Source organism: Oryctolagus cuniculus, chromosome 15 (genome assembly GCF_964237555.1).
Source record: "Oryctolagus cuniculus chromosome 15, mOryCun1.1, whole genome shotgun sequence".
In the NCBI taxonomy this organism is placed as follows: Eukaryota; Metazoa; Chordata; class Mammalia; order Lagomorpha; family Leporidae; genus Oryctolagus; species Oryctolagus cuniculus.
In genome coordinates this window covers 10,751,137-10,777,329 of record NC_091446.1, presented here as the reverse complement: position 1 = coordinate 10,777,329, position 26,193 = coordinate 10,751,137, and the positions used below count along the sequence as shown (strand labels likewise).

The 26,193-nt window shown below is 47.5% G+C and overlaps 1 protein-coding gene across 2 annotated transcripts in view; it reads left to right on the top strand.

Annotated features, from left to right (window-relative positions):
- The window catches only part of SEC23IP (SEC23 interacting protein), a 54,643-nt gene extending 28,720 nt beyond the window's left edge, over window positions 1–25,923 (top strand). The window contains exons 13-19 of one of the 2 annotated variants that reach the window (XM_008270608.4): window positions 3,570–3,767; window positions 10,324–10,479; window positions 10,852–10,954; window positions 14,458–14,643; window positions 15,296–15,455; window positions 16,243–16,344; window positions 24,456–25,923. In XM_008270608.4, coding sequence (XP_008268830.3) covers window positions 3,570–3,767; window positions 10,324–10,479; window positions 10,852–10,954; window positions 14,458–14,643; window positions 15,296–15,455; window positions 16,243–16,324 — 885 coding nt within the window. In that variant the 3' untranslated portion in view covers window positions 16,325–16,344; window positions 24,456–25,923. Of the gene's footprint in view, window positions 1–3,569; window positions 3,768–10,323; window positions 10,480–10,851; window positions 10,955–14,457; window positions 14,644–15,292; window positions 15,456–16,242; window positions 16,345–24,455 lie in introns of both variants that reach the window. The other variant, XM_070057124.1, reaches the window with a different exon arrangement.
- The last annotated feature ends 270 nt before the right edge of the window (window positions 25,924–26,193 follow it).

Below are 26,193 nucleotides of genomic sequence, written 5' to 3'. Positions count from 1 at the left end.
GCGCTCTCTGTCTCTCCCTCTCTCTTTCTCTGTATCTGCCTTTCAAATAAATAAGTAAATATTTAAAAGCAAGTCTAAAATGCAGATGTGCTTATTGGATCACAAATTATAATTTGGCACCATATCATGTTAGTAGAAATTTTAACTTTTTTAATTGGAAACTATATGCTATAAGCTACATTAGAAAATTTCCCCCATGAGTACATGTCTGTAGTAAATTAATTTTTGAATGGATTCTTTCCTTTTTTTTCCATTAACATTTGCTTTCTTGGGCTTAGAGCCTACTGACTGATTCAGAATCTTAAAATAATAAAAAAAAACTGAACAAGTCTAAAAGTTGAGACAAACCTATGAATTGGGATACAGTTTCTTTTTTTTAAAAAAAGTTTTATTTTTATTCATTTGAAAGACAGAATTAGAGTGAGGTAGAGAGACAGAGAGAGGTCTGCCATCCTCTGGTTCTCTCCCCAAATAGCCACAAAAGCCAGAACTGAGCTGATCTGAAGTCAGGGACCAGGAGCTTCTTCTGGGTCTCCCATGTGGGTGCAGGGGCCCAAGGACTTGGGCCATCTTCTACTGCTTTCCCAGGCCATAGCAGAGAGCTGGATCAGAAGTGGAGCAGCCGGGACTAGAACTGGTGCCCATATGAGATGCTGGTTCTTCAGGCCAAGGCTTTAACCTGCTGCACCACAGCGCTGGCCCCACATTTTCATTTTAGCAGCAATGAACCTCTTGGTTTCATTTCTGAGGAGATGTTATTTAAGAAACACTTATTGTGGTCAGGTGTGTGTTCTGGAAAATTCACTGGGTTACAGCGCACAGGTGGAGTTGGAAGGGGTTGAAGCTTGAGTCTCTCAGGGTGGTAATTGGGATGGCACAATCACTGAGGATAATAGGGGTCCCAACTAGGAGATGGAAAGGAGGAAATAGCTTAGAAGAAATTTTTTTAAAGATTTATTTATTTGAAAATCAGAGTTACACAGAGAGGAGAGGCAGAGAAAGAGAGGGAGGGAGGGAGAGAGAGGAGGAGAGAGAGAGCGCGTGCGCACACGCGTGCGCTGGTGCCCATATGGGATGCCAACCCTGCAGGCGGCAGCTTTGCCTACTACGCCACAGCACTGGCCCTGAGAAGAAGAAATTTTATTTTATTTTTATTTATTTATTTATTTATGGTCTCCCTTGTTGCGACCGGCGCACCGCGCTGATCCGAAGCCAGGAGCCAGGTGCTTCTCCTGGTCTCCCATGCGGATGCAGGGCCCAAGCACTTGGGCCATCTCCCTGGCCACAGCAGAGAGCTGGCCTGGAAGAGGAGCAACCAGGACAGAACTGGCACCCCAACTAGGACTAGAACCCGGTGTGCCAGCACCGCAGGCGGAGGATTAGCTTATTGAGCCGTGGCACTGGCCAGAAATTTTATTTTATTTTATTTTTTTTTTTAATTTTTTGACAGGCAGAGTGGACAGTGAGAGAGAGACAGAGAGAAAGGTCTTCCTTCGCCATTGGTTCACCCTCCAATGGCCGCCGCGGCCGGCGCGCTGCGGCCGGCGCACCGCGCTGATCCGATGGCAGGAGCCAGGAGCCAGGTGCTTTTCCTGGTCTCCCATGGGGTGCAGGGCCCAAGCACCTGGGCCATCCTCCACTGCACTCCCGGGCCACAGCAGAGAGCTGGCCTGGAAGAGGGGCAACCGGGACAGAATCCGGCGCCCCAACCGGGACTAGAACCCGGTGTGCCGGCGCCGCAAGGCGGAGGATTAGCCTAGTGAGCCGCGGCGCTGGCCCAGAAATTTTATTTTTTAAAATTTATTTGAAAGGCAGACACACACACACACACACACAGAAATAGACAATGAGAGATAGAGACAGAGCCCTTTTGTCTGCTGGTTCACTCCTCAGAAGCTCACAACCGCTAGGGCAGAGCCAGGCTGAAGCTGGGAGATGGGAAGTCAGGCCTGGTCTCCCTTGTTGGTGGCGGGGGTCCATCTACGTGAGCATCACCTGCTGTCTCCAGTGAGCGTCACAGACATTTCAGAGTTTTCGACAGGCTCAGACAGTGTTCGATGAAGTGTTGAGAAATGTTGGTTAGCTTTGGCAGTTTCACGGTGTTTCCATCGCGTTTTCCTTGTACGTTTGCTCATTCTGTAATTCGGTTTACAAAGAGCTCCTCATCTCTCTAGCCTCACTGCGACCCTGGATGGATCCCTGGGATTCATCTGCGATGAGCACGACGCTCAGGCCGAGACCGGACACCTTGTGCGCTGGTGGTGCTCCTGTGCTCTGCGCATGTCGTGGAGCACAGGTGTTTCCAGACCCTACCTCAGGTCCTCAGTGTGACTCTAATAAAATGAAAAAAGTAGAAAAGTACACTATTCTGTTCTTGAACATTTTCTAGAAAGAGCCTGGTTGATAGACTGCAATTTCATGGATATATAAATTATGGCATTACAAGAATGTTTGGAGATGAGTAAAAATCTATAGTGTGTTCTCATGTTTCAGATTCAAAAGTAATTGCCTTTGGATGAGGCATAAAACTTTCTTGACTGAGTTGCCATTGATTGCTGTTCGCACAGATAACAAGGAGTTGTCAGATCAATAAGATAATATGGTGTGTCCTATTGATACGTTGTGTGTAACTGAAATAATGGGACCAAAATGAGCCAATTTTCTCATGAGGAGACCAAATATTTGTGGTTCATGTTCTTGATTATTATTATTCATTGTAAACTATCTTAGTGATTTTCACTTGAAAAGGAATGGTTTTTAGTGTTGGAAATAATGGTCAAGTATGTGTGTATTCACTTAGTTTTAAAATCATTGCATTGATGTTAGAGGAACAAAACAGTTCTTAGCAACAGGATGGTTTGTCATCTGTGTAGGCAGCTCGCTAAGCAGTATGGGATGTTAAGGTCTGTGAACATAACCAGAAGTACTTCTGAGCAAGGAAGCAGATGTAACAGAAGAACCCTGGAAGTGTTCTTCGTTTTGGGTTTTAGGTTTAACCTTGTGCTGCCTCAGAAGGGCCGAAGTAACTGAGCCTCCAGAATGCTGGCCAGGGGTTCCTTTCTTCCATTTTGTCTTTGAGTTAGCAAGTTGGTCCTTCCTGTTTCCTGGTGTTTGAACTAATGAACAGCTAAGGCCAGCTTGGCTAGCCGTTTTGTGTAGGAACTGTTGTGTTCCGATTTGTGATAACTGTAGAATGGTTTCCCTGTTCTGGAAGCCCGTATCAGTAGAACCAACAATATGTGCTCTTTTGTATCTGTTTTCCGGTATTTAAAATAATACTCTTGGACTTTGTGTAATGATAGCCATATATAGATTGAATTGTCACTCTTCCTGGATTCTTTGTTTCTTAATCTTAAAAGATTTTTAAAGTAAATTACAAACATCTTGGCATTTCTTCCTTAAATGTTTAGTATGCCTTTCTAAAACAGATTTTGTAGGTACTATTTCCTGATAACCACAATGCTTTCTTACGTCTGAGAAGTTACTCATCATTCCTTAGGGTGGGGAGAGCACGTGTGGTGACGAGTGAGAACTGAACTTTCCCTGAGGTGGTGTCGTGGTGTTCACAGGAACAGAGACGCGCAGCACCAGAACAGAAGGCGGTGGCGGCTGCTTCAGCCAAAGGACAAGAGGAAAGCGCTCAGAAGACTAAAGATGCGGCTCCTGTCCCCTCGGAATGTCACGAGGCCAAGAGGAAGCTTGCGGTTGGAGCTTGCGTTTCCTCCGTGCGAGTTGACTATGAGTCTTTTGAGGTTGGCACAGGTCAGGTGAGTTTCCATGTTGGCCAGGGTACCTGTTTTCTCTAGGAATTGTACATCTTTGTCATTGAGTTGGCTTTCACTTCTTCAGATACTTAACAGTTATTTAGAGGTGTGTGTGGGGAAAAATAATTTTCTTTTAGTAAAACTTTTATGCTTCTTTCATAATGTTCCATTGGGGGATTAAACATGTGTAGAGTTATGTCTGTTAACTTTTGAACTTGTTTTTGTTTCAGTTTTTCCACCACTCATAATTTTATGAGTTTAGTTTCAGCCACTAAATCAGAAGTGATATAGCTAGAAAATTATATTGAGTATGTGCTTTAATTTCTTTCTCTTCTTTGTCTCTTTTTAAAGATTTATTTTATTTATTTGAAACAGTTACAGAGAGAGGCAGAGAGGTTTTCCATCCACTGGTTCACTCCCCAAATGGCCACAATGGCTGGAGCTAAGCCGATCAGGAGCCAGGAGCTTCTTCTGGTCTCCCGTGTGGGTGCAGGGGACCAAGGACTTGAGCCATCTTCTACTGCTTTCTCAGGCCATAGCAGAAGGCTGGATAGGAAGTAGAGCAGCCGGGTCTCGAACCAGTGCCCACATGGGATGCCGGCACTGCAGGTTGGGGCTTTAAACTGCAGTGCCACAGTACTGGCCCCCTGCACTTTAATTTCTGTGAGAGAAACATGTTGGATTCATTCAACTTCAGTTTTCAAGTCCTCACAGTTCTTGCCCTGGGAAAAAGTTCTTAGAAAAGCTTTCCAAGTAGTTGACAGTGCAGCATTTAATATGTTTAATACACTTGTATCTCAGTGCTTAGATGTATCCAAATGTTTTTAGATGGTGACACGTTGAGAATACTTTCAGTTTGTGTGTGTAACACCATCACCATGTGTCAGCTCCTAATGACTTCTAAAAAGGCACAGAAGGGGCCTGGATGTTTTATAGAGCCTGTGCAAACTTGCAAGCCCATTCATTCGTTCATGTTTTAAAAGATTTATGTATTTTGAAAGAGTTACAGAGAGAAGGGGAGAGACAGACAGAGAGATCTTCTGTGTGCTGTAATTCACTCCCCAGATGGCTGCAACAGCCAACGCTGAAGCCCATTCTTTTTTTTTTTTTTTTTTTTTTGACAGGCAGAGTGGACAGTGAGAGAGAGAGACAGAGAGGAAGGTCTTCCTTTGCCGTTGGTTCACCCTCCAATTGCTGCCGCGGCCAGCGCACCGCGCTGATCCGATGGCAGGAGCCAGGTGCTTCTCCTGGTCTCCCATGGGGTGCAGGGCCCAAGCACTTGGGCCATCCTCCACTGCACTCCCTGGCCATAGCAGAGAGCTGGCCTGGAAGAGGGGCAACCGGGACAGAATCCGGCGCCCCAACCGGGACTAGAACCCGGTGTGCCGGCGCCGCAAGGCGGAGGATTAGCCTAGTGAGCTGCGGCACCGGCCCCCATTCATTCTTAGTGATGGCATTTTTAAAATGTCTCTTTTTTCAAACATGAGCAAACATGAGCAGACTCTGGTGGATAGAGGGCAGGGTGAGAGCAGGAAAGGGACTGTGCCCAGGACGCTGTGTGCACACCTCTGTCGGGGCGGTGGCCTCTCCATTAAAGCAGAGTCATGGCTGTTGCTGGCTCCAGGCTCATCTCTGTATAGCATTATGACCACGGAGGAAAAGGAACGTGCCCTGTTAGGGCCAGGTAGGAATATTCTGAGGAATTTCACTTGCCCTGGTTTGAGTCCATTCTGGACCAGTTGTTCCGGCCTGGGGAATGGAGCACACAGGTTGATTGACTCCAGCCCAGGTCGCCTGTCACCTCCAGGTGGGTGGGCCAGGCAGGCAGGGCCTGTTACGCAGAGGGTCATTGAGCAGTCCAAGCAGTAGCTGCAGTGTGCATCATGTGTTACTGAGAAACCAAGAAATAGAGATCAGCAAAAGAAGATTTAAAGAAAAAAACATCTGTTGCCATCTCCTTAGCCAGAACTAGCAGCCTTTAACTATTTGAGCGGGGCCTCTTGGACTTTGAGTGAGGTGTGTTTACACGTGTATTTTATTAAAAACAGGAACAATATGAAATATATATACCGTTCTACTGTTCTGCTTTCAGGCTGTCAGTGTATTTTGGATATATTCCCACATCAGTGACTGTTTGTCTGCAGCATCGTTTTTTGGTGATGGCTTGTTTCCCGGTTTGGAAAGATAATGTTGTATTCTGTCATTCCCTTCTTAATGGCTCTGCTAGTTTCCGAGGGTGGCCATGACAGCAGTTCCAAACCCTGGTGGCCTGGAATAATGGGAATTTATTGTCTCACAATTCTGAAGGAGGAAGTCTGAGATCAAAGTATTGTTAGTTAATAGGGCCATTCTCCCCTGGAAACCTGTAGGGGGATTTGTCCTTGTTCTTCCCAGCTTGGCGGGGGTGGGGTGGGGGTGTCCTGCTGGCCGGCATTGCAGCCCTTTCTAGAGATGCAGCGCTCTGCTCTGTTTTCATGTCGCGTCCTCCCTGTCTCTTCACGTCAGCTTCCCTCTGTGCCTGGCTGGCTGTGTCCAAATTCCTCCTTTTTGTAACAATACCATTCATACCAGGTGAGAGCCATCTAATGACTTTATTATTTTTTTTCAAGGCTTATTTTGTTTATTTGAAAGGCAGAATGAGAGTGAGAGATTGATCTTCCATTCACTGGTTCAGTCCCAAATGGCTTCAATGGCCAGGTCTGGGCCAGGCCAAAGCCAGGAGCCTGAAACTCCATCTGGATCTCCCACATGGGTGGCAGGGGCCCAAGCATTTGAGCCATCACCACTGCTTTCCCAGGCACATTAACAGGGAGCTGGATCGGAAGCAGAGCTCCAATTTGGGATGTTGCTTCAGTTTGGTATACAGGCATCGTAGGAGGTGACTTAACCCACTGTGTGATAACGCTAGTCCCTGATAACTGCATTTTAGCTTGATTAGCCATTGAAAGTCCCTGTTTTCACATAAAGTCACATTCTGAAGTGCTGGGGGTTAGGCCTTCAGCTATTATTGACGGGATACATTCAACTCATAACATTGAGCATGTAGGCAGTTTCCATTTGTCTTTCCTGATGATTGTGAAAATCAGCTTTCTGTGTACATTGTTTATTATTTCTATCAGTTAATTGCTAGAAGTAGTATCACTGGGCCAAAGGATAAACTCATGAAAATCTGGTAACTACTGCTTACCGAAGAGAAAATGGTGTCACTTGGTATTTCTTTAACCATATGAGATATTTTCTCATATGGTATTGTTCCCTTGTGATGGGCTAGTTTCACCTATTTTTCTGTTAGATTTCTTTTTTCTTTACTGATATTAAAAACTCTTTATATTGTTGGGCACCAAAAAATATGTTGTGCCCAGATCATTAGATCCCCGCAGAGACCCCCAGAGAGTCGATCTCACCGAACTGCAAAAGCAAGGTTTATTCAGGAGTACAAGCCACGACAGGGGCCCCGTCCAACCAGCCGTCCAACCAGCCGGCACAGCGGAGGAAGGAGTGAGGCCCCGGTCTTTGTTTGGGAGAGTTTTTAAAGGAAAAAAGGGCAACATCAGCAGGAAAAAAAAGTTACATGCAGCACGGAAGCTTTGGGTACAGGGAGTTAAAACGGGTCTTACAGCTCGGGAGCTCTGGGCACAGGGAGTTACTTTGTTTAGCAATCTCTACTGTGCTGTCCTTGGTCTACCAAGCTAGCTGTCCCTGGTAAGCTTTGATATCTCCGGAATGCCTGAATGCCTGCTTTTACAAAGACCCGGGTCTGCTATGGGAAACGGAGGCTGCTTTTTTAATTGTTTTAAAATGGAGTCACTTTGGCTTTTCAATATATTAATGCTGTTAACAGCTTGTCATATATATATATATATATATATATTTTTTAAAGATTCATTTTATTTATTTGAAAGACAGAGTGACAGAGAGAGGTCTTCCATCCACTGGTTCACTCCACAGATGGCCACAATAGCTGGAGCTGCGCCGATCTGAAGCCAGGAGCCAGGAGCTTCTTCCAGGTCTCCCATGTGGGTGCAGGGGCCCAAGCACTTGGGCCATCTTCTACTGCTTTCCCAGGCCATAGCAGAGAGTTGGATCGAAAGAGGTGCTGCCATATGGGACGCTGGCACTGTAGGCTAGGGTGTTAACCCGCTGCACCACAGCGCTGGTCCCTTGTCATATGTTTTTTAAGTAATTTTTTTTTAATTTGTTTATGTGAAAGGCAGAGTTACAGAGAGGGGACAAAGAGAGAGCTCATCTATCCTCTAGTTCATTCTCCAAATGGCCACAACATCCAGGCTGAAGCAAGAAACCTGGATCTCTGGATCTCCCATGTGGGTACAGGGGCCCAAAGCACCTGGGCCATTTACACTGCTTTCCCAGATGCATTAGTAGGGAGCTGGATCGGAAGTGGAGCAACCAGGACTCAAACTGGTACTCACATGGATGCTGGTCTTGGAAGCAGCAACTTAACCAGCCACACCACAATACCAGCCCCTTGTTATTTTTCTTTTAAGTTTCCTTTCATTTTGTGTTTTTCTTTTTCCTCCTTCCCTCCTTACCTCCCTTTTTTTCTCTCACTTTTTTTTTTTTTTTTGGACAGGCAGAGTGGACAGTGAGAGAGAGAGACAGAGAGAAAGGTCTTCCTTTGCCGTTGGTTCACCCTCCAATGGCCGCTGCGGCTGGAGCACCGCGCTGATCCGATGGCAGGAGCCAGGTGCTTCTCCTGGTCTCCCATGGGGTGCAGGGCCCAAGCACTTGGGCCATCCTCCACTGCACTCCCTGGCCATAGCAGAGAGCTGGCCTGGAAGAGGGGCAACCGGGACAGAATCCGGCGCCCCGACCAGGACTAGAACCCGGTGTGCCGGCGCCGCAAGGCAGAGGAAGGATTAGCCTAGTGAGCTGCAGTGCCGGCCTCTTTCTCTCATAACTCTTCTTTACTTCTTGGATTTGCGTATATAAGGGCCAGCTAGGGATGGGAACTCTAGACCTTGTTAGAAGTGCAACAGTGTAATACAAAGAGCGTTGGATTTGGAATTCCAAGTCCTCGATGTGATTGGATGTAATCCCTCCTTTTGTCACCCTCTGGCTGTGTGTTCTGGGCTAAGTCTGTCACACATCTGAGCGATCTGGCTGCGTCTGAGAGGTGGGTGTGGTGGTTCTTGCCTTCCCTCCCTCTTTCAGTGGGTTGCACTGTGCCATGTAGTGTTCTTTACTCTCAAGATACTGAAATGCAAGGATGCACTTCCTGCCACTGAGACACAAATGAGCCAGCTCTGTAAACCACAGAGTGCTTATGCGGATGCCAATGCTTAGGAGAGACTGTGCGCAAGCCACTCCAAGCAGGGGCTCCTTGGGGACAAATATTTTTTCTAATGGAAAGAAACTTGCCATAACTAGAGAGGATGGTAATTATAATAGAAGTAACATTCACCGTGGTGGTTAAACACCTGAATCCCATATTGGAGTGTCTGCCTTCAAATTCTGACTCCATTTCTGACTCCAGCTTCCTGCTGATGTGCACCCTAGGAGACAGCAGGTCTTGACTCGAGTAGTTGAGGCTCTGCCCCCCAAGTGGTTTCTGCCCGGCCTAGCCCTGGCTGTGGTGGGCATTTGGAGTCGACCAATGCAATGGTGTAAGAGCTCTGTCCCTGTGTCTTCCAGATAAAGTGAAAATACATGATTTAAAAAAATTTTTTTTAGAGTAGTGATGTTTGTTGAATGCTTAAGATGTGCCAAGCCAGGGCTGGTATTGTGGTGCAGCAGGTTGAGCCACCATTATGGCATTGGCATCCCATATGAGCACCGGTTTGAGTCCCAGCTGCTCTGCTCCCAGTCCAGCTTCCTGCTAATGTGCCTGGGAAAGCAATGGAAGATTTGGGCCCCTGCCACCCATGTGGGAGACCTGGATAGAGTTCCAGGCTCCTGATTTTGGTCTGGCCCAAAACTTTTGGCTGCTGAGGCCATTTAGGGAATGAGCCAGCAGATGGAAAGTAACTCCCCAACCCGGCCCCGTCTCTCTGACTTTCCCTCTCTCTGTAACTATGCCTTTCAAATAAATAAATACATCTTTAAAAAAATGCCAAGCCCTGTGCTAAGCACTTTATAAATATTATGCTTCCTATATACTGTGTACCTGTAGTTAATGCTTGACAGCAGGTGAAAGAATAGCCCAAAGATTTAAGGAGAAAACTTTTAGTCTCCCTGAGCAACAGCTGTCCATGGGAGGCATCCTCTGCTGTGGCCTGGGAAAGTGGTGGAGCATGGCCCAAGGCCTTGGGCCCTGCACCCGCGTGGGAGACCTGGAGGAGGCTCCTGGCTCCTGGCTTCGGATCGGCAAAGCTCCAGCTGTTGTGGCCAGTTGGGGAGTAAACCAACAGATGGAAGACCCCTCTCTCTCTCTCTCTCTCTTTCTGCCTCTCCTCTCTCTTTGTAACTCTTTCAAATAAATAAATCTTTTTTTTTAAAAAAAAGTGAGTGTGGGTCCAAGAACTCTGAAAAACTCAAAAAAATTGTGTATTATGTGACTTTGGAATGGCTGCCTTTTATTCTTGTTTGATTTTTTTTCTAGGTTTCTGTTGTTTATAACTCATTAGACTTTGAGCCAGAGATTTTCTTTGCCTTGGGATCTCCAATTGGTATGTTTCTCACTGTTCGAGGAGTGGATAGGATAGATGAGAATTACCGGCTTCCTACTTGTAAAGGATTCTTCAATATTTATCATCCGGTGAGTGTGTTGGGTTTACTTTCTATTATGAGGGAGATGAAGAACTTGTCTTTTTTTAATCCTAATAAATTCTCAGATTCTTATTTTGTTGGAATTAATATTGATCTTGATTTTGTAAGGCTCAGTTTTCTGTCCTAAGTGATACAATCCAATACTTTCCAATAAAATTTTCTATCAAAAAGCCTTTGTTGAATGAAATAATTCTATTGCTTTGCCTGTAATTTTACCCACACACTTGAAAATCTTATATGAAATGGCCAGTATTTGATGTGGAAAAAAATCAATTTGCCAGTTACCCATTTTCTTACCCAACTAAGGCATATAGCTAAAATTAAAACAACTCTTCATAAATTTCCAATTCTTCTATTATAGCTTGATCCAGTGGCATATAGGCTAGAACCTATGATTGTTCCAGATTTGGACCTCAAAGCAGTTCTCATTCCACATCATAAAGGCAGAAAAAGACTTCATTTAGGTAAAAAGCAAATACTATGAAAACTTGTTTTCTTTTTCATTTTGTGATCTGTAATGAATTATGAAAATTTTAGCATTAGGTCCTATCAGAACTAATGTTATTTAAGTGCCTATGTTCAGGATTTTTTTTTTTTTTTAATTTATTTTTTTGAAAGGTAAAGTGAGAGAGAGGCAGACACACAGAGACAACTTCCATGCATTGGTTTGCTTTCCGATGTCTGCAGTAGCCAGGGCCGGGGCAGGCAGAAGCCAGGAGCCAGGAGCTCCATCCTGCTCCTCCCACATGGGTGTCAGGGACCTAGATACTTGGGCCGTCTTCCACTGCCTTTGCAGGTGCGTTAGCAGGAAGCTGGATCAGAAGCAGAGTAGCTGGGACTCCCAGCTGGCACTCTTACATGGAATCCGTGCTGTGCTACAATGCTGGCGCCTGTCAGAACCTTTTAAACTATGGATTTGGAAAGCTGTAAAACAGTTACTAATGCATTCCCTCTCTTTGATGGCATTCTAATTGTTGAGGTATTTAGGAATGGAAGAAGTTGGTAATAAGATGCATAGTTAGATTTTGATAGAGTTTGATTATAATTTTTGGAATTCGGAAGAAGAATAACATTAAACTAATGACCATACCATCAAGAACTAGATGTGATATTGTCTAAGTCAAGTGAGCTATTATTTCCTTGCCAACCAAATTTTTCTTATAAAAATTCATTAAATATAATGTATTGATATTGATAATTCCAAGTAGGTTTTGATCTTCCTTCCTTCCTTTTTTTTTTTTTTTTTTTTTGAGATTTATCTATCTGAAAGGAAAGACAGAGTGAGATTTTCCATCTGCTGGTTCACTCCACTCCACAAATGGCTCAACAGCTGGTGTTGGGCCAGGCTGAGGCCAGGAAAGAGCCTGGAACTCCCTCTGGGTCTCCCACTTGGGTGGCAGGGGTCCAAGTACTTGGGCCATCTCCCACTGCTTTCCCAGGTGCTTTGGCAGGGCCTAGAAGTAGAGCAGCTGGGACTCGAACCAGTCGCAGCCATATGGGACTCTGGCATCAAAGGTGGCAGCTTACCACAAGGTGCCACTATGCCACCCCTAGATTTTTCTTTAGCTTGTTGTCTGTGTATATTATTTATTCCTTGGTTTAAAAGAGGGGGTAGAAGGGATGGGAGGGTAGAGAAGAACAAGTGGTCATGTCCTCTTGTTTAAAAGTGTGTTTTGCCAACATCATGTTTTTCTTTTTTTTTTTTCTAATTTTTTTTTTTTGACAGGCAGAGTGGACAGTGAGAGAGAGAGAGACAGCGAGAAAGGTCTTCCTTTGCCGTTGGTTCACCCTCCAATGGCCGCCGTGGCCGGCGCGCTGCGGCCGGCGCACCGCGCTGATCCGATGGCAGGAGCCAGGAGCCAGGTGCTTTTCCTGGTCTCCCATGGGGTGCAGGGCCCAAGCACCTGGGCCATCCTCCACTGCACTCCCTGGCCACAGCAGAGAGCTGGCCTGGAAGAGGGGCAACCGGGACAGAATCCGGCGCCCCGACCGGGACTAGAACCTGGTGTGCCGGTGCCGCTAGGCGGAGGATTAGCCTAGTGAGCCGCGGCGCCGGCCGCCAACATCATGTTTTTTAAAAATGTTTAACTGGCCGGCGCCGCGGCTCACTAGGCTAATCCTCCGCCTGCGGCGCCGGCACACCGGGTTCTAGTCCCGGTCGGGGCACCGGATTTTGTCCCGGTTGCCCCTCTTCCAGGCCAGCTCTCTGCTGTGGCCAGGGAGTGCAGTGGAGGATGGCCCAGGTGCTTGGGCCCTGCACCCCATGGGAGACCAGGAGAAGCACCTGGCTCCTGCCATCGGATCAGCGCGGTGCGCCAGCAGCAGCGCGCCAGCCGCGGCGGCCATTGGAGAGTGAACCAACGGCAAAGGAAGACCTCTCTCTCTCTCTCTCTCACTGTCTACTCTGCCTGTCAAAAAATAAAATAAAAAAAGAAAAAAAAATAAAAATGTTTAACTATTTGAAAGTTGAGAAATTTCACAACTCAGATGTTGAATCAACTATTATTAGATAAGAACAGAGAAAATGAAGGGGCAGGAATTTCTCATTTCTAAATTAGAAGTTTAAATTGTGGTTATATCAGAATTTTAAATTTTCAAAACCATTTTCCTGTTACAGTTTAGAAAAAGTGAGTTTTAATCTTGTGGGCCAGTTTTTAACTTAAAGAAGCATGTGAATGTGCTTATTTTGATGGTATTTGACCTAATGTGTTTTGGAAAGAAGAAATTTAGCAGTTTTGACTGGATGAAGTTTAGACATAATAAAGAAATGACAGGTGGTGAGAATTGTGGCACAGATGGTTCAGCTGCTGCTTGGGAAGCTCACATCCCATATCAGTCCTGGTTCAGGTCCTGGCTACTCTGCTTCTGATCCAGCTTCCTGCTAATGTGGACCCTGGGAAAAAGCAGATGATGGCCAAGTACTTGAGTCCCTGACATCCATGTAGGAGACCTGGATTGAGTTCTGGTCTCCTGGTTTCAGCCAGGCTCAGCTCCAGCTGTTGTGGGCATTTGGAGAGTGTACCAGCCAATGGAAGGTCTCTGTCTCTGTCTCTGTCACTCTACGTTTCAATTAAAAAATTGTGGCTGGCTCTGTGGCATAGTTGGTTAAGTCTCTTCCTGTGGCACTGGCATCCCATATGGGTGCTGGTTTGAGTCCTGGCTGCTCCACTTCCAGTCCAGCTCCCTGCTAATGCACCTGGAAAAGCAGTGGAAGATGACCCAAGTGCTTGGGTCCCTGCACCCCTGTGGGAGACCCAGAAGAAGCTCCTGGCTCCTTGCTTTGGATTGGCCCAGCTCCGGTCATTGTGGCCATTTGGGGAGTGAACCAGTGGATGGAAGACCACTCTCTGTCTCTCCCTCTCTCTGTCTGTAACTCTGCCTCTCAAGTAAATAAATGAATCTTAAAAAATATGGCAGAGTAAGATTTCTCACAGTGTTTTGGCATGTTGAGATTTCTTGGCTGAGACACCTCCTATATCCGACATTTCTGAGAGGAAGAGGTTGACAGCTGCGTGATCTCAGCTGTGTGTGAAATTGAAAAATGTGGAGCTCACAGAGTTCGGAGTAGGACAGTGGTTACAGACGGTGGGGGAGAGGCAGTGGGAAGGACAGGGAAAGGTTGGTTGGGGGGGGGGGACCTGAGTTTAGGGGGAGAAGTTCTGTTGTCATATCGCAAGTAGGGTGATGATGGATAGTGATGACGTACTCTGTGCTTCAGCAAAGCTAGGAGAAACGACCGGGAATGTTTTTGCCACAAAGAAGTGATGGATGTTTTAGGGTGTGGATCTGCTCACCCTGACTTGACAATGTGTACCTATATCACAGCGTCACATGGAAATCCCATAAATATGGGGTTTGAGAATGAAGGGGGAAGAGGTCCTCTGCTATCTGGGAAATGTTAACTTGCTTTTTGTAATGCAGAATTTTACCCAGTGTCTAACTTGGCATGTCATCTTGCTCTCTTTAGAGTTGAAAGAAAGTCTCTCTCGTATGGGATCTGATTTGAAGCAGGGTTTTATTAGCTCTTTGAAAAGCGCGTGGCAGACATTAAATGAGTTTGCCCGTGCTCATACCTCTTCAACTCAGTTGCAAGAAGAATTGGAGAAGGTAGCCAATCAAATCAAAGAAGAAGAAGAAAAGCAAGTGGTTGAAGGTAAATTTGACATTTGAGGCGTTTTCCAGTACAGAGATGACTATGAGCGTAACACTTAGAATTGATTGTATGAGACTTGTCGTTCCAGCCTTTGAATTGTAGAGACTCCTGTGATGGGCAGTCTGTCATGGGAGACTGTACTGTCAGATGCGTTACTCTAGCATCCATGTCATCCTTCTACATAGATCTTTTTATCTGATAATTACTGAACTTTTTATTGTGTACTTTTTGAATTTTGTTGAGATTGTTAAGGCCAGAGTTGAGCCACGTGTGTCTAGGCCTTTCAGACACTTCCTCTGAGAAGTTCCCTTCCTGGTGCTGGTGCTTAGTTGTATCCTTATACGCTTCATACGCAGTATCTGGTCATTGTGCCGTGATGTTTTTGACTTGTTCAGATTCTAACTCTATTTCCTTTCTTTCTGCAATGCTCTCTCACCCCTTCACAACTTCTGCCAGCTGTTGGCTTTTTCTCCTCTCAGGGGTAACCAGCCCTCTTCCCCTGGCTCTTTGGAGGAATGGGGAGTGAGCCTGTAGCTCCCCAGTTACTACGTGTGTCAAGCAGTGTTCACACTGAGCCCAGAAAGTCAGCTAAAGTCAAAGGATAATGATTAAGTGATTGACTTTGATATTGAAATGGTTTAAATTCTAGCAGAAAAGATTGTTGAAAGTCCAGATTTTTCCAAGGATGAAGACTACTTAGGAAAAGTTGGAATGTTAAATGGAGGCCGCCGGATTGATTATGTTCTTCAGGAAAAGCCAATAGAGAGTTTTAATGAATATCTTTTCGCTCTTCAGAGTCACTTATGCTATTGGTAAGTGTTCCTCACCTACATAACATTGTGGTGGCCTTTACCTGCCAGCACAAACTGCCGTTGAACTGAGATTCTTTTGCTGATAGTGCATTTATTGTGGAATATTAATTTGAGCTCCTTTCGTCATCCACAAGATGGCAGTATGTCACCTGCCTTTGACCAAAGACCCTTGGTATTTGGACACTGATTTTGTAGGGATGCCTTTCGCCATAGGACTTTAAAAAGCCATTCCTTTTTAATTTTTTCCCCTTTTTTAAAGATTTATTTTATTTATTTGGAAGGCAGAGTTAGGGAGAGACAGAGATCTCCCATCTGCCTGTTCATTCCCCTAAATGGCCACAAGGCCCAAGGCTTGCAGGAGCTTCTTCTGGGTCTTCCACGTGGGTGCACAGGCCCGAGCCTTTGGGCCGTGCTCCGCTGCTTTCCCAGGTGCATTAGCAGGGAGCCGGATCCGAAGTGGAGCAGCCCAGACGTGAACCAGTGTCCAAGAGGGATGCTGGTGCTAAAGGAGCTGCCTAACCCTCTGTGCCACAACTCCAGTCCTTTAGTGGGTGATGGGGTGTCATCAAGGAGACTTAGAACAGAGCTGACTGGCGTCCGTTCAGTTTTGAGGACAGCTCCGAGATCTCACTGGGGCACTGCTGTTTGCCCTTCTTAGGCAGAGTCGAGTAGAACGGTGGTTGCTCCCTGCCCACACCCCTGCACCACCAGCGTGTGGAGAGGCTGATTTCTGCTGATTGTCTGTTAAATACACATGCGTTTTGTTTTCTTTCTTTTTGTTTTAAAGGGAATCTGAAGATACTGCGCTGTTATTACTCAAGGAAATTTACCGAACAATGAATGTTAGTCCAGAGCAGCCCCAGCATTGACCTGCCTTCAGCTTTACTGTGTGAGTTCATTGTGTGTGAAGTTTTTAATGTGTGTATTCTGGAGTCTTTTTTTTTTTTTTAATTTATTTATTTGAAAGGTAGAGTTGGGGAGAGGTAGTAGGGAGAGAGAATCTTCTATCCGCTGGTTCACTCCCCAAATGGCTGCAACAGTGCAGGCTGGCCAGGCTGAAGCCTGAAGCCGCGTACTCTCTCCGGGTCTCCTACCTGGGAGGCAGGGCCCAAGCCTTTGGGCTTCTTCCACTGCTTTCCCAGGAGCATTAACAGGGAGCTGGATCAGAAGTGGAGCAACTGGGACTCGAACCAGTGCTCATGTGGGCTGCTGGTGTTGCAGGTGATGGCTTAACCCCACGTGCCATGTCACTGGCCCCATTCTGAGGTCTTTTGTATGAAGTTATTGTTTATTGTGATTTTTTTTTGTTCTTTTCTGATTTCTTGGAGTTTTTTGTTTATATTTTAAAACTTCCAAGACATGAAGGAAGGGAATTGGTTGGCAGCATACATTTCTGACTTGTTCTGATCTTTCTAAATCTGCATAGAATTTGAGGTCTTGTTTTGCTTTTAGTTTCTTTTTAAAAAAGATTACCAGGAGTGCAGTTAGGTTTGGCCATAGGTTACAGAACCCAGTTCACAGTGCCTTAAATGAAGGGAGGTTGACGTTTCTTCTTTAAGCAGCGGGAAGGGCTGGCTCCTCTGTTGAAGGGTGACACCCCGCACCCGGACTGCTCCCACGGTTCAGCGTGGCTGAATAAGGAGAGGGGAGGCGGCGTCAGTCGTGTCCATCCCTTTTCACTGGGCAGCGGACGCACGTTCAGACACTCGTTGATGCCCGATAACTGGGCCAGGTCTGGTGCTCCATGCCTTCCCCCTCAGTCTGTCTGAAGGAGCGAGAGTCGGCGTTGGCAGCTTTCTCGGTCTCTGGCGGGAAGGCGTAGAGGAGCGGTAGCATCTGGCCATGTTCCCTACCTGAGCTCTCCGAGATGCCAGTACCTGGTTTTCCTCACTCGATTACGCCTTATTTTAAAAAATGGAAAGTGTGTGTTTAAAGGACTAGAAACCATCAAGCCTTTGACAGAGTGTGGAACGAAGTGCTGAGCTCGCCGTAGCCGAGGTAAGAGTGTTCTAGCACATTTTGGCTTCTAGTGGTAAACAGTAAGTGGTGATCCCCTCAGCCTTTCAGTAGGGCGACCGGAGAGAAATTTTCTGTGCGTATCCAAGCAAACATGCTTGTGTTCCAAACAAAGGGGCCTCATTCAGTGTATTGTCGGGCAGCTTGGTGTTTCCAGTCGGCCAGACAGCTTGCACAGCGTTCCAAGCCGCTCTCTGTCATGCTGTGACGGCCATGTTTGCCCTATTGTCCGGCTCTATCCCGTCCCACCTTTGTTAGCCAGCCTCCTGCAGGACACTTAGCTCCTTTTCAGGTAATCAGAATCTATTGTCTTGTCAGTTCTCTCCATTTCTGATATTAGAAAATGGGGGTACTTCCAACAGCTCATGGAAAATGGGTATTGTGAGAAAACCATGCCTAGATCTCAAATTTTTTTGCACTAAAACACTTATTTTTAATCCCATTTTTTCATGAGCTTTTTGAAGAATGCTTATGTTACGATAAACTTGAGTATAATGTCAAAAGATAGCACAGTCCAGATTTTCAGTTATAGAATAGTCGTTCGGTTGGTCAGTAAATGCTCTGTGCCAAGCACCTGTGTTCTTGCTGGGGCTTAGTGGTGAGCTAGACCGCACGCTCATCTTCTGTGGGGAGGAGAGCAGCAGCAGGCCTGTATGCACCACGTCGGTCAGTTTCCAGTATCGAACGGTTCTGTGGAGATCAAGCAGCAAGACGTGGTTGAACGTGACTGGCGTGGCCTCCAGGGAGGGCCCTGCCGCCCTGCTGACACTGCCGTTGAAATCTGAGTTGGGTGGGAAGGAGGCGGACATGCACAGAGGTGAGGGCGGAATGGTCTAAGCAGAAGGGAGAGCGGCTACAGAGGTTGAGCCACGGGACCAGACGTGCAGCGCTTGCAGCGTGGAAGACAGGCGGTGTCGCTGCAGGGCTGTGTGAAGGGAGCCGGGAGCCGGGAGCCGGGAGCTGGCTGGTCGGAGAGGAAGGCGGGCCTGGTTCCAGGGGTCAGGAAGACATGGAAACTGAGGAGGAGGTTGGGCACGTGGCGCTTTCTAGTTAGCTGGCTTGGGTGCTGGGTGCAGGGTAAACCGTAGAGGGACAAGGATCAAACTGGGATCTGTTCTGGAGGAAGAGCTGTCCCTGGGATCTGTTCTGGAGGAAGAGCTGTCCCTGACTTACTGCCGAAGCCGTTGCAGGGTGCGAGGGAGAGGTGTGAAGAGTGAGGCTTGGCTCCTGGACGCGAGCAGCAGTGTGGATGGCGGAGCAGCTGTTTTAGGGGGGGTGAGGGAGAGGGAGTCAGTAGTTGATGACGCTGTTGGAAACTCGGGGAAGCCCAGGACTAAGATAACTTAGAATCACTGGCATATTCTTGGAATACGTTGGAAGCCCCAGACCTGGTGAGCTCACTGGGTGGCAGGAGGAGCCGGTGAAGTAGACAGCAGTCCAGGGACCTTTGATCTCGGGGAGTGGAGGCAGGTTGCTGCAGGCTGTTTAACCAGGTCAGACACTTCTGGGAGGTGCAGGAAGAGGAGGGCTAAGAATGGGAGGACGGCACCACGGCTCACTAGGCTAATCCTCCGCCTTGCGGTGCCAGCACACTGGGTTCTAGTACCGGTTGGGGAGCCGGATTCTGTACCGGTTGCCCCTCTTCCAGGCCAGCTCTCTGCTGTGGTCAGGGAGTGCAGTGGAGGATGGCCCAAGTGCTTGGGCCCTGCACCCCATGGGAGACCAGGATAAGTACCTGGCTCCTGCCATCAGATCAGTGCGGTGCGCTGGCCGCAGTGCGCCGGCCGCGGCGGCCATTGGAGGGTGAACCAACGGCAAAGGAAGACCTTTCTCTCTGTTTCTCTCTCTCTCCTGTCCTCTCTGCCTGTCAAAAAAAAAAAAAATGGGTCACTGGGGGCTGGTGTTGTGGTGCTGGCTGGTTCCAATCCTAGTTGCTCCTCTTCTGATCCAGCTCCCTGCTGATGCACCTGGGAAGGCAGTGGAAGATGGCCCAAGTGCTTCGGCCCCTGCCATCCATATGGGAGACCTGGATGGAGCTGCAGGATCCTGACTTCAGCCTGGACCAACTCTGGCTGTTGCAGCCATTTGGGAAGTGAACCAGCAGATGAAAGATCTCTCTCTCTCTGTCTCTCTGTAACTGCCTATTTTTACTTTTTTAAATTTGAAAGGCAGAGTTACTGAAACAAAGAGATCACCTACAACCTTACCAAGAAAAATATTAGAAATTAATCCTTCTAAGCTTTTACAGCCTTTTTTTTTCCACTTAAGAATATATTGTATTATTTTCCCGTATAAGCTTACAACTGATATGTGTGTGAGCAGAGGTGTGTGTTCATACTTTAAAAAGAAATTGAGTGAATTACTAATTTATTTGAAAGGTATGGTTACAGAGTGAGTGAGAAAGAAGAGGGAGAGAGAGGTATCTTCCAGATCCTGGTTCACTCTTCAGATGGTTGCAACGGCTGGTTCTGGTCCAGGCTGAAGCTAGGAGCTCGGAACTCCATCCACATCTCCCATGTGTGTGGCAGATGTCCTGACACCTGGGCCATTTCCTGCTGTCTTCCCAGGCACACGTTAGCAGGGAGCTGGATCGGAAGCAGAGCAACCAGGACTCCAACCAATGCTCTACATGGGAAGCCAGTGCTGAGGCAGTGGCTTAGCCCACGGTGCCACAACGCCAGCCCATGTGTATTTATAAATTTTGTTTGTTTTTCTCAGTGGATCATATATATACTTGATACTGCTTTTAAAAGTGACAAAAGAGAAGGATCAACTTTCTATACTGCGTCCCCAGTTTCCCTGCATAGGAGCAACCAACCTTGCAGGCTTTGTTAAATCCTCTAGAGGGGCCAGCCCTGTGTCCCGTGGCGGGTAGATCCTCTGCCTGCAGTGCCAGCATCCCAGATGAGCCTGGCTGCTCCACTTGCTCCTGTGCTGGCAGGAGCCGCCCTGGGACCCCTTAGCCACCTGTGCTTTCCCTTTGTGCTTTGTGTGTCTGGGCTGTGCCTGGGGCTTCACAAATAAACCTGTGTGTGGCAGCTGCCAAAAAAAAAAAACCCAGATGGCCAAAGTCCTTGGGCTCCTGCACCTGTGTGGGAGACCTGGAAGAAGCTCCTGGTTTCAGATCAGCCCAGCTCCAGCTGTTGCTGCTGTTTGGGGCTGAACCAGTGGATGGAGGACCTCTCTCTGCCTCTGCCTCTCTGTAACTCCGCCTTTCAAATAAATAAATAAATCTTAAAAAAAAATTATCCAGACATCTGCCACCACTTGCACACATGTAAGTTTTTCCTCTGGAAAAAGACAAGGGTCAGGCATTTGGCTGTGTGATTAAGACATCAGTTAAGCCAGCACCGTGGCTCAATAGGCTAATCCTCTGCCTTGTGGCGCTGGCACACTGGGTTCTAGTCCTGGTCGGGGCGCCGGATTCTGTCCCGGTTGCCCCTCTTCCAGGCCAGCTCTCTGCTGTGGCCAGGGAGTGCAGTGGAGGATGGCCTAAGTGTTTGGGCCCTGCACCCCATGGGAGACCAGGAAAAGCACCTGGCTCCTGCCATCGGATCAGCGCGATGCGCTGGCTGCAGCGCGCTGGCCGTGGCGGCCATCGGAGGGTGAACCAACGGCAAAAGGAAGACCTTTCTCTCTGTCTCTCTCTCTCTCTCTCTCTCTCACTGTCCACTCTGCCTGTCAAAAAAAAAAAAATAAATAAAAAAAAAAATAAAAAGACATCGGTTAAGATACCCTCCTCCCATATTGGAGTGCCTTCAAGCTCCGACCCTGCTCCTCATTCCAGCTTCTGGCTAACCTGTGCCCTGGGAGGTGCCAGGTGCTGGCTCGAGTGGTTGGGTCCCTGCCGCCACCCATGTGAGAGACCTGGCTTCAGTTCTCAGCTCCCTGCCTTGACCTGGTCCAGTCCAGGCAATTGTAGGTGTTTGGGGGAGTGAACTTCTGGATGGGAGATCTCTGACTGACTGTCTCTCTTTCCTTGTCTCTGTCCCTCTCCCTTAAATAAATTTTTAAAATATATGTAATCTAGTCTTTTTTTTTTTTTTTTTTTGGACAGGCAGAGTGGACAGTGAGAGAGACAGAGAGAAAGGTCTTCCTTTTGCCGTTGGTTCACCCTCCAATGGCCGCCACGGCAAGCGCGCTGTGGCCAGCGCACCGCACTGATCTGATGGCAGGAGCCAGGTACTTATCCTGGTCTCCCATGGGGTGCAGGGCCCAAGCACTTGGGCCATCCTCCACTGCCCTCCCGGGCCACAGCAGAGAGCTGGCCTGGAAGAGGGGCAACCGGTACAGAATCCGGCGCCCCGACCGGGACTAGAACCCGGTGTGCCGGCGCTGCTAGGTGGAGGATTAGCCTATTGAGCCGCAGCGCCGGCCCTAATCTAGTCTTTATTTAAGTGTTTCTATTTATTTTTAGTTCTTTTTATTTTTATTTATTTATTTTTAAAGATTTATTTATTTGAAAAAGTTAGAAGGAAAGACAGAGATCTTCCATCTACTGGTTCATTCCCCAAAGTGGCCACAATAGCCAGGGCTGAGCCAGGCCAAAGCCGTGAACTTCATCCAGGTTTCCCTTGTGGGTGGCAGGAGCCCAAACACTTGGGTCATTTGCGGCTGCTCCTCCAGGCCATTGGCAGGGAGCAAGATCAGAAGTGGAGCAGCCAGGACAAGAACTAGTGCCCATATGGGATGGGTGTCTCAGGTGTGGCTTTACCTGCTACACCACAACACTGGCCTCTCTTTTGGTTTGTACATGTTTTTTATTTGAATTTTTAGTTTAGAAGAATATGGTATGAGAAGGATTTGGTTTTTTTCTGAAGTATTTAATCTTTGTACCTGTGCTATCTTGTGCATAATGCATGCTTTGTCACTGGTTTGATGTTTTTATCATATGCCTGATACCTGTTTTCTAGGCTTTTTGCTGTCTTCTGTTACTTCTTTGTATATTTCACTGATTTGAAGTCAAGAGTCTGGCCTCTGATTCGATCCAGCCTTTTTTTTTTTTTTTTTTTTTTTTGGCAGATCGAGTTAGACAGTGAGGGAGAGAGACAGAGAGAAAGGTCTTCCTTCCGCTGGTTCACCCCATAAATGGCTGCCACAGCCGGAACTACGCCGATCCGAAGCCAGGAGCCAGGTGCTTCTTTCTGGTCTCCCATGGGGGTTGCAGGGGCCCAAGCACTTGGGCCATCCTCCACTGCCTTCCCGGGTCTCAGCAGAGAGCTGGACTGGAAGAGGAGCAACTGGGACTAGAACCTGGTGCCCATATGGGATGCTGGCGCCACAGGCAGAGGATTAACCAAATGAGCCATGGTGCCAGCCCCTTTTTTTTTTTTTTTTTTTTTTTTTTTTTGTGACAGGCAGAGTGGACAGTGAGAGAGAGAGACAGAGAGAAAGGTCTTCCTTTGCCGTTGGTTCACCTTCCAATGGCCGCCACGGCTGGCGCGCTGCAGCCGGCGCACCGCGCTGATCCGATGGCAGGAGCCAGGAGCCAGGTGCTTTTCCTGGTCTCCCATGGGGTGCAGGGCCCAAGCACCTGGGCCATCCTCCACTGCACTCCCTGGCCACAGCAGAGGGCTGGCCTGGAAGAGGGGCAACCGGGACAGAATCCGGCGCCCCAACCGGGACTAGAACCCGGTGTGCCGGCGCCGCTAGGCGGAGGATTAGCCTAGTGAGCCGCGGCGCCGGCCAGCCCCTTTTTTAATTTATTTATTTGAGAGAGTTACAGACAGAGAGACAGAGAGAAAGGTCTTCCTTCCACTGGTTCGCTTCCTAAATGGCCGCAAGGCTGGAACTGCCCCGATCTGAAGCCAGGAGCCAGGAGCTTCTTTTGGGTCTCCCATGTGGATACAGGGGCCCAAGGACTCGGGCCATCTTCTTTCTACTGCTTTCCCAGGCCATAGCAGAGAGCTGGATCAGAAGAGGAGCAGCCGGGACTCGAATCGGCGCCCATATGGGATGCTGGTGCTTCAGGACAGGGCTTTAACCTGCTGCGCCACAGCGCTGGCCCCTAGTTAAAATTCTTTTTAAAGATTTATTTGTGGGGCTGGTTCTGTGGCATAGTAGGTTAAGCCTCCACCTGCAATGCTGGCATACCATATAGGAGCCAGTTTGAGTCTTGTCTTCTCTACTTCCTATCTAGCTCCCTGCGGATGGCCCAAGACCCTGAGCCCCTGCAGCCACATGGGAGACCTGGAAGAAACTCCTGGCTCCTGTCTCAGCTGCAGCCATTGCAGCCATTTGGGGAGTGAACCAGAGGATGGAAGACCTCTCTCTTTGTGCCTGCAATTGTGCTGCTCAAATAAATAAATATTTTTTAAAAAAGATTTATTTGTTTCTTTGAAAGGCAGAGTGACAGAGAGAAAGAGATCTGAGAGAGAGAGAGAGAGAGAGAGAGAGAGAGAGAGAGAGAGAGAATCTTCCATCTGGTTTACTCCTCAAATGGCTGCAAGAGCCAGGGCTGGGCCAGATTGAAGCCGGGAGCCAGGAATGCTCTCTGGGTCTCCCACATGACTGACAGGAGTCTAAGTACTGGGGCTGTCTTCTGTTGCTTTTCCAGCTTAGGCGGAAGCTAGATTGGAAGTGGAGTGTCCTGGACCCAGACAGGGCCCCTGTGGGATGCTGGCTTTGCAGGCGGCAGCTTAACTCGCTGTGCCACAGTACCATCCCCAGATTGTTCTTTAAGTGCCTCAAAGTAACCTGACGGAGCGTTGACTCTGCAGTTGCTGTTCATTTTGTGTCCTTGCTTTGCTCCGAAGACAGTCATGCTAGTGAACCTTTCTGAGCGCCTAGTGAACCTTTCTGTGCACCGCCGGGGCCCTTCCGCCGCGTGCCAGGCCTGCCTGGGAACCGGTGCCGCTGCCCACATCTCCACCGGCAGTTTGGGGGCTTGGTGGTGTGTTGTCTTACTGGAGGGAGGAACACAGCAAGTTTATTACTACTGCAGACGTGCAGCGCTCACTGAGGGGTCTTGTTTTTCTTTCCAAGACTGTCTTCACAGAAGGTCCGGAGTGAGGTGCATCGCTGGGAGACCCTGAGAGGATGTTCCCAGTCTGCTCCTGCGATGGTGCCAGAAAAGTGACTTCAACAAGTGTTCGGAGGGAGAATCCATTGGGAAGAAGATATGCAGCCAACGGACAGAAGCAAATGAGTGCCACACTTGGACAGCGTAGATGAGAAAGTGTAATTATAACAGTGACTCAGTGAGAATTTCTCAGACCAGTTTAGTTGTGAAAGATGTGTGATAACAATGAAGAAAACCTTGTAGCATGCAAACGGTTACTTCTGTCCCTTAAACCATTGTGGGCTATTAAACTTGCATTTTTCTTTTTATTAATGTAGTATTTTCTTTTTATTCAACTATGGACTTCTTGAGAAACTACAGTGATATGATTTTTAGGAAATTTATGTTCTACTTGAAGTGTGAATTGTGGCTCTGAGCTGCCTTACTTGTTAAGAGAAGTAACCAAGATCACTTGTGCCCAGGTGGGCTGGACGCTGCTGAGAGCCTCCTTGTGAGCGAGCTGGTACGCCTCGCTCTCCCAGCATGCTCTGCTCCAGCAGGGAGGGAAGCAAATGAGAGCTTTCTGTGTTGTCTTCTGAGGCAGCTGGGTATCGCTGCGTTGCCAAAGTTCCAATTGGTGTGAGAACCAAAGTGGAGCTTTTAGGGTTTTTTGTTCTGTGTTGATTCCAGTTATACCAAAGTGTTGGAAAGTATGAAATGTATTTCTTCCAGGCTGCAAGTCTACTTCCCGAGAAGACTGCTCTGTACTGTTTCACTTTTGTTTCTCTGTACATTGAGATTATCTAGATGTTTTCCTAATACTACATGGGAATGCTGATTTTTCTTCTTTTGTGATAAAGTAGAAACATTTTACATTGTTTACATAGTTCTCATGGAACATGGAATTTTTTGAAAGTGACACAATACACATTTTTTGTGTATAAATTCTAATTAGTGTGAATAAAGCAGTAACATCAATGCATTTTTTAAAACAGCAAATTTCTGTATTTCTCTTACCTTCCTTGAAAGTATTTCTATGACTTTAACGTCCATTCCATTTCTGTTGTGAGTACCAGTTAGGTAGTTAATATGTGACATCAGCATTGGTGCCTGGTAATAGGAGTAGAACAGGAAAGCTTTAGGGGAGCAGTTGACCCCAGACAGCACGTGTGTGTGTGTGTGTGTGTGTGTGTGTGTGTGTGTGTGTGAGATATCTCTTTCAGCTGCCTCAGTCTCCGTCAGGATGCAGCATTCAGTGCTTCCAGACGGCTCGGTGGCCAGCCTGGACAGGAATAGTTTCCTCTGCTCCTTTCCAGCCTTCATATCTCTACCCCAGGACTACTGCTTTTCACTTAATTTTTACCTAACTTCCCTAAACTGGTGAAATAAGAAAAAAAATGAGGGTTATCTGTGTATATTTTAATAAACTCCTATTTGATTTTTTTCATCTTACAGCTGGTTTTGTTTGTGTCATTCCATCTGTCATCTGAGTAGTTGGCAAGGAGAGGGACACTTGGAATCTTTTTATTTTCTAATTTTTCTCTTGAGAGAGAGATCGAGCACCCACCTGCTGGTTCACTCCCCGGTGCCTGCAGTGCCCCTGGGCCCGGAGCTGAAGCTGTGAGCTGGAGCACATTCCGGGGCTCACACACAGATGGCAGGGGCCCTGAGCCGTCCCTGCCACTCCCCAGGTCTGCTTTAGCAGGAAGCTGGAGTCAGGAG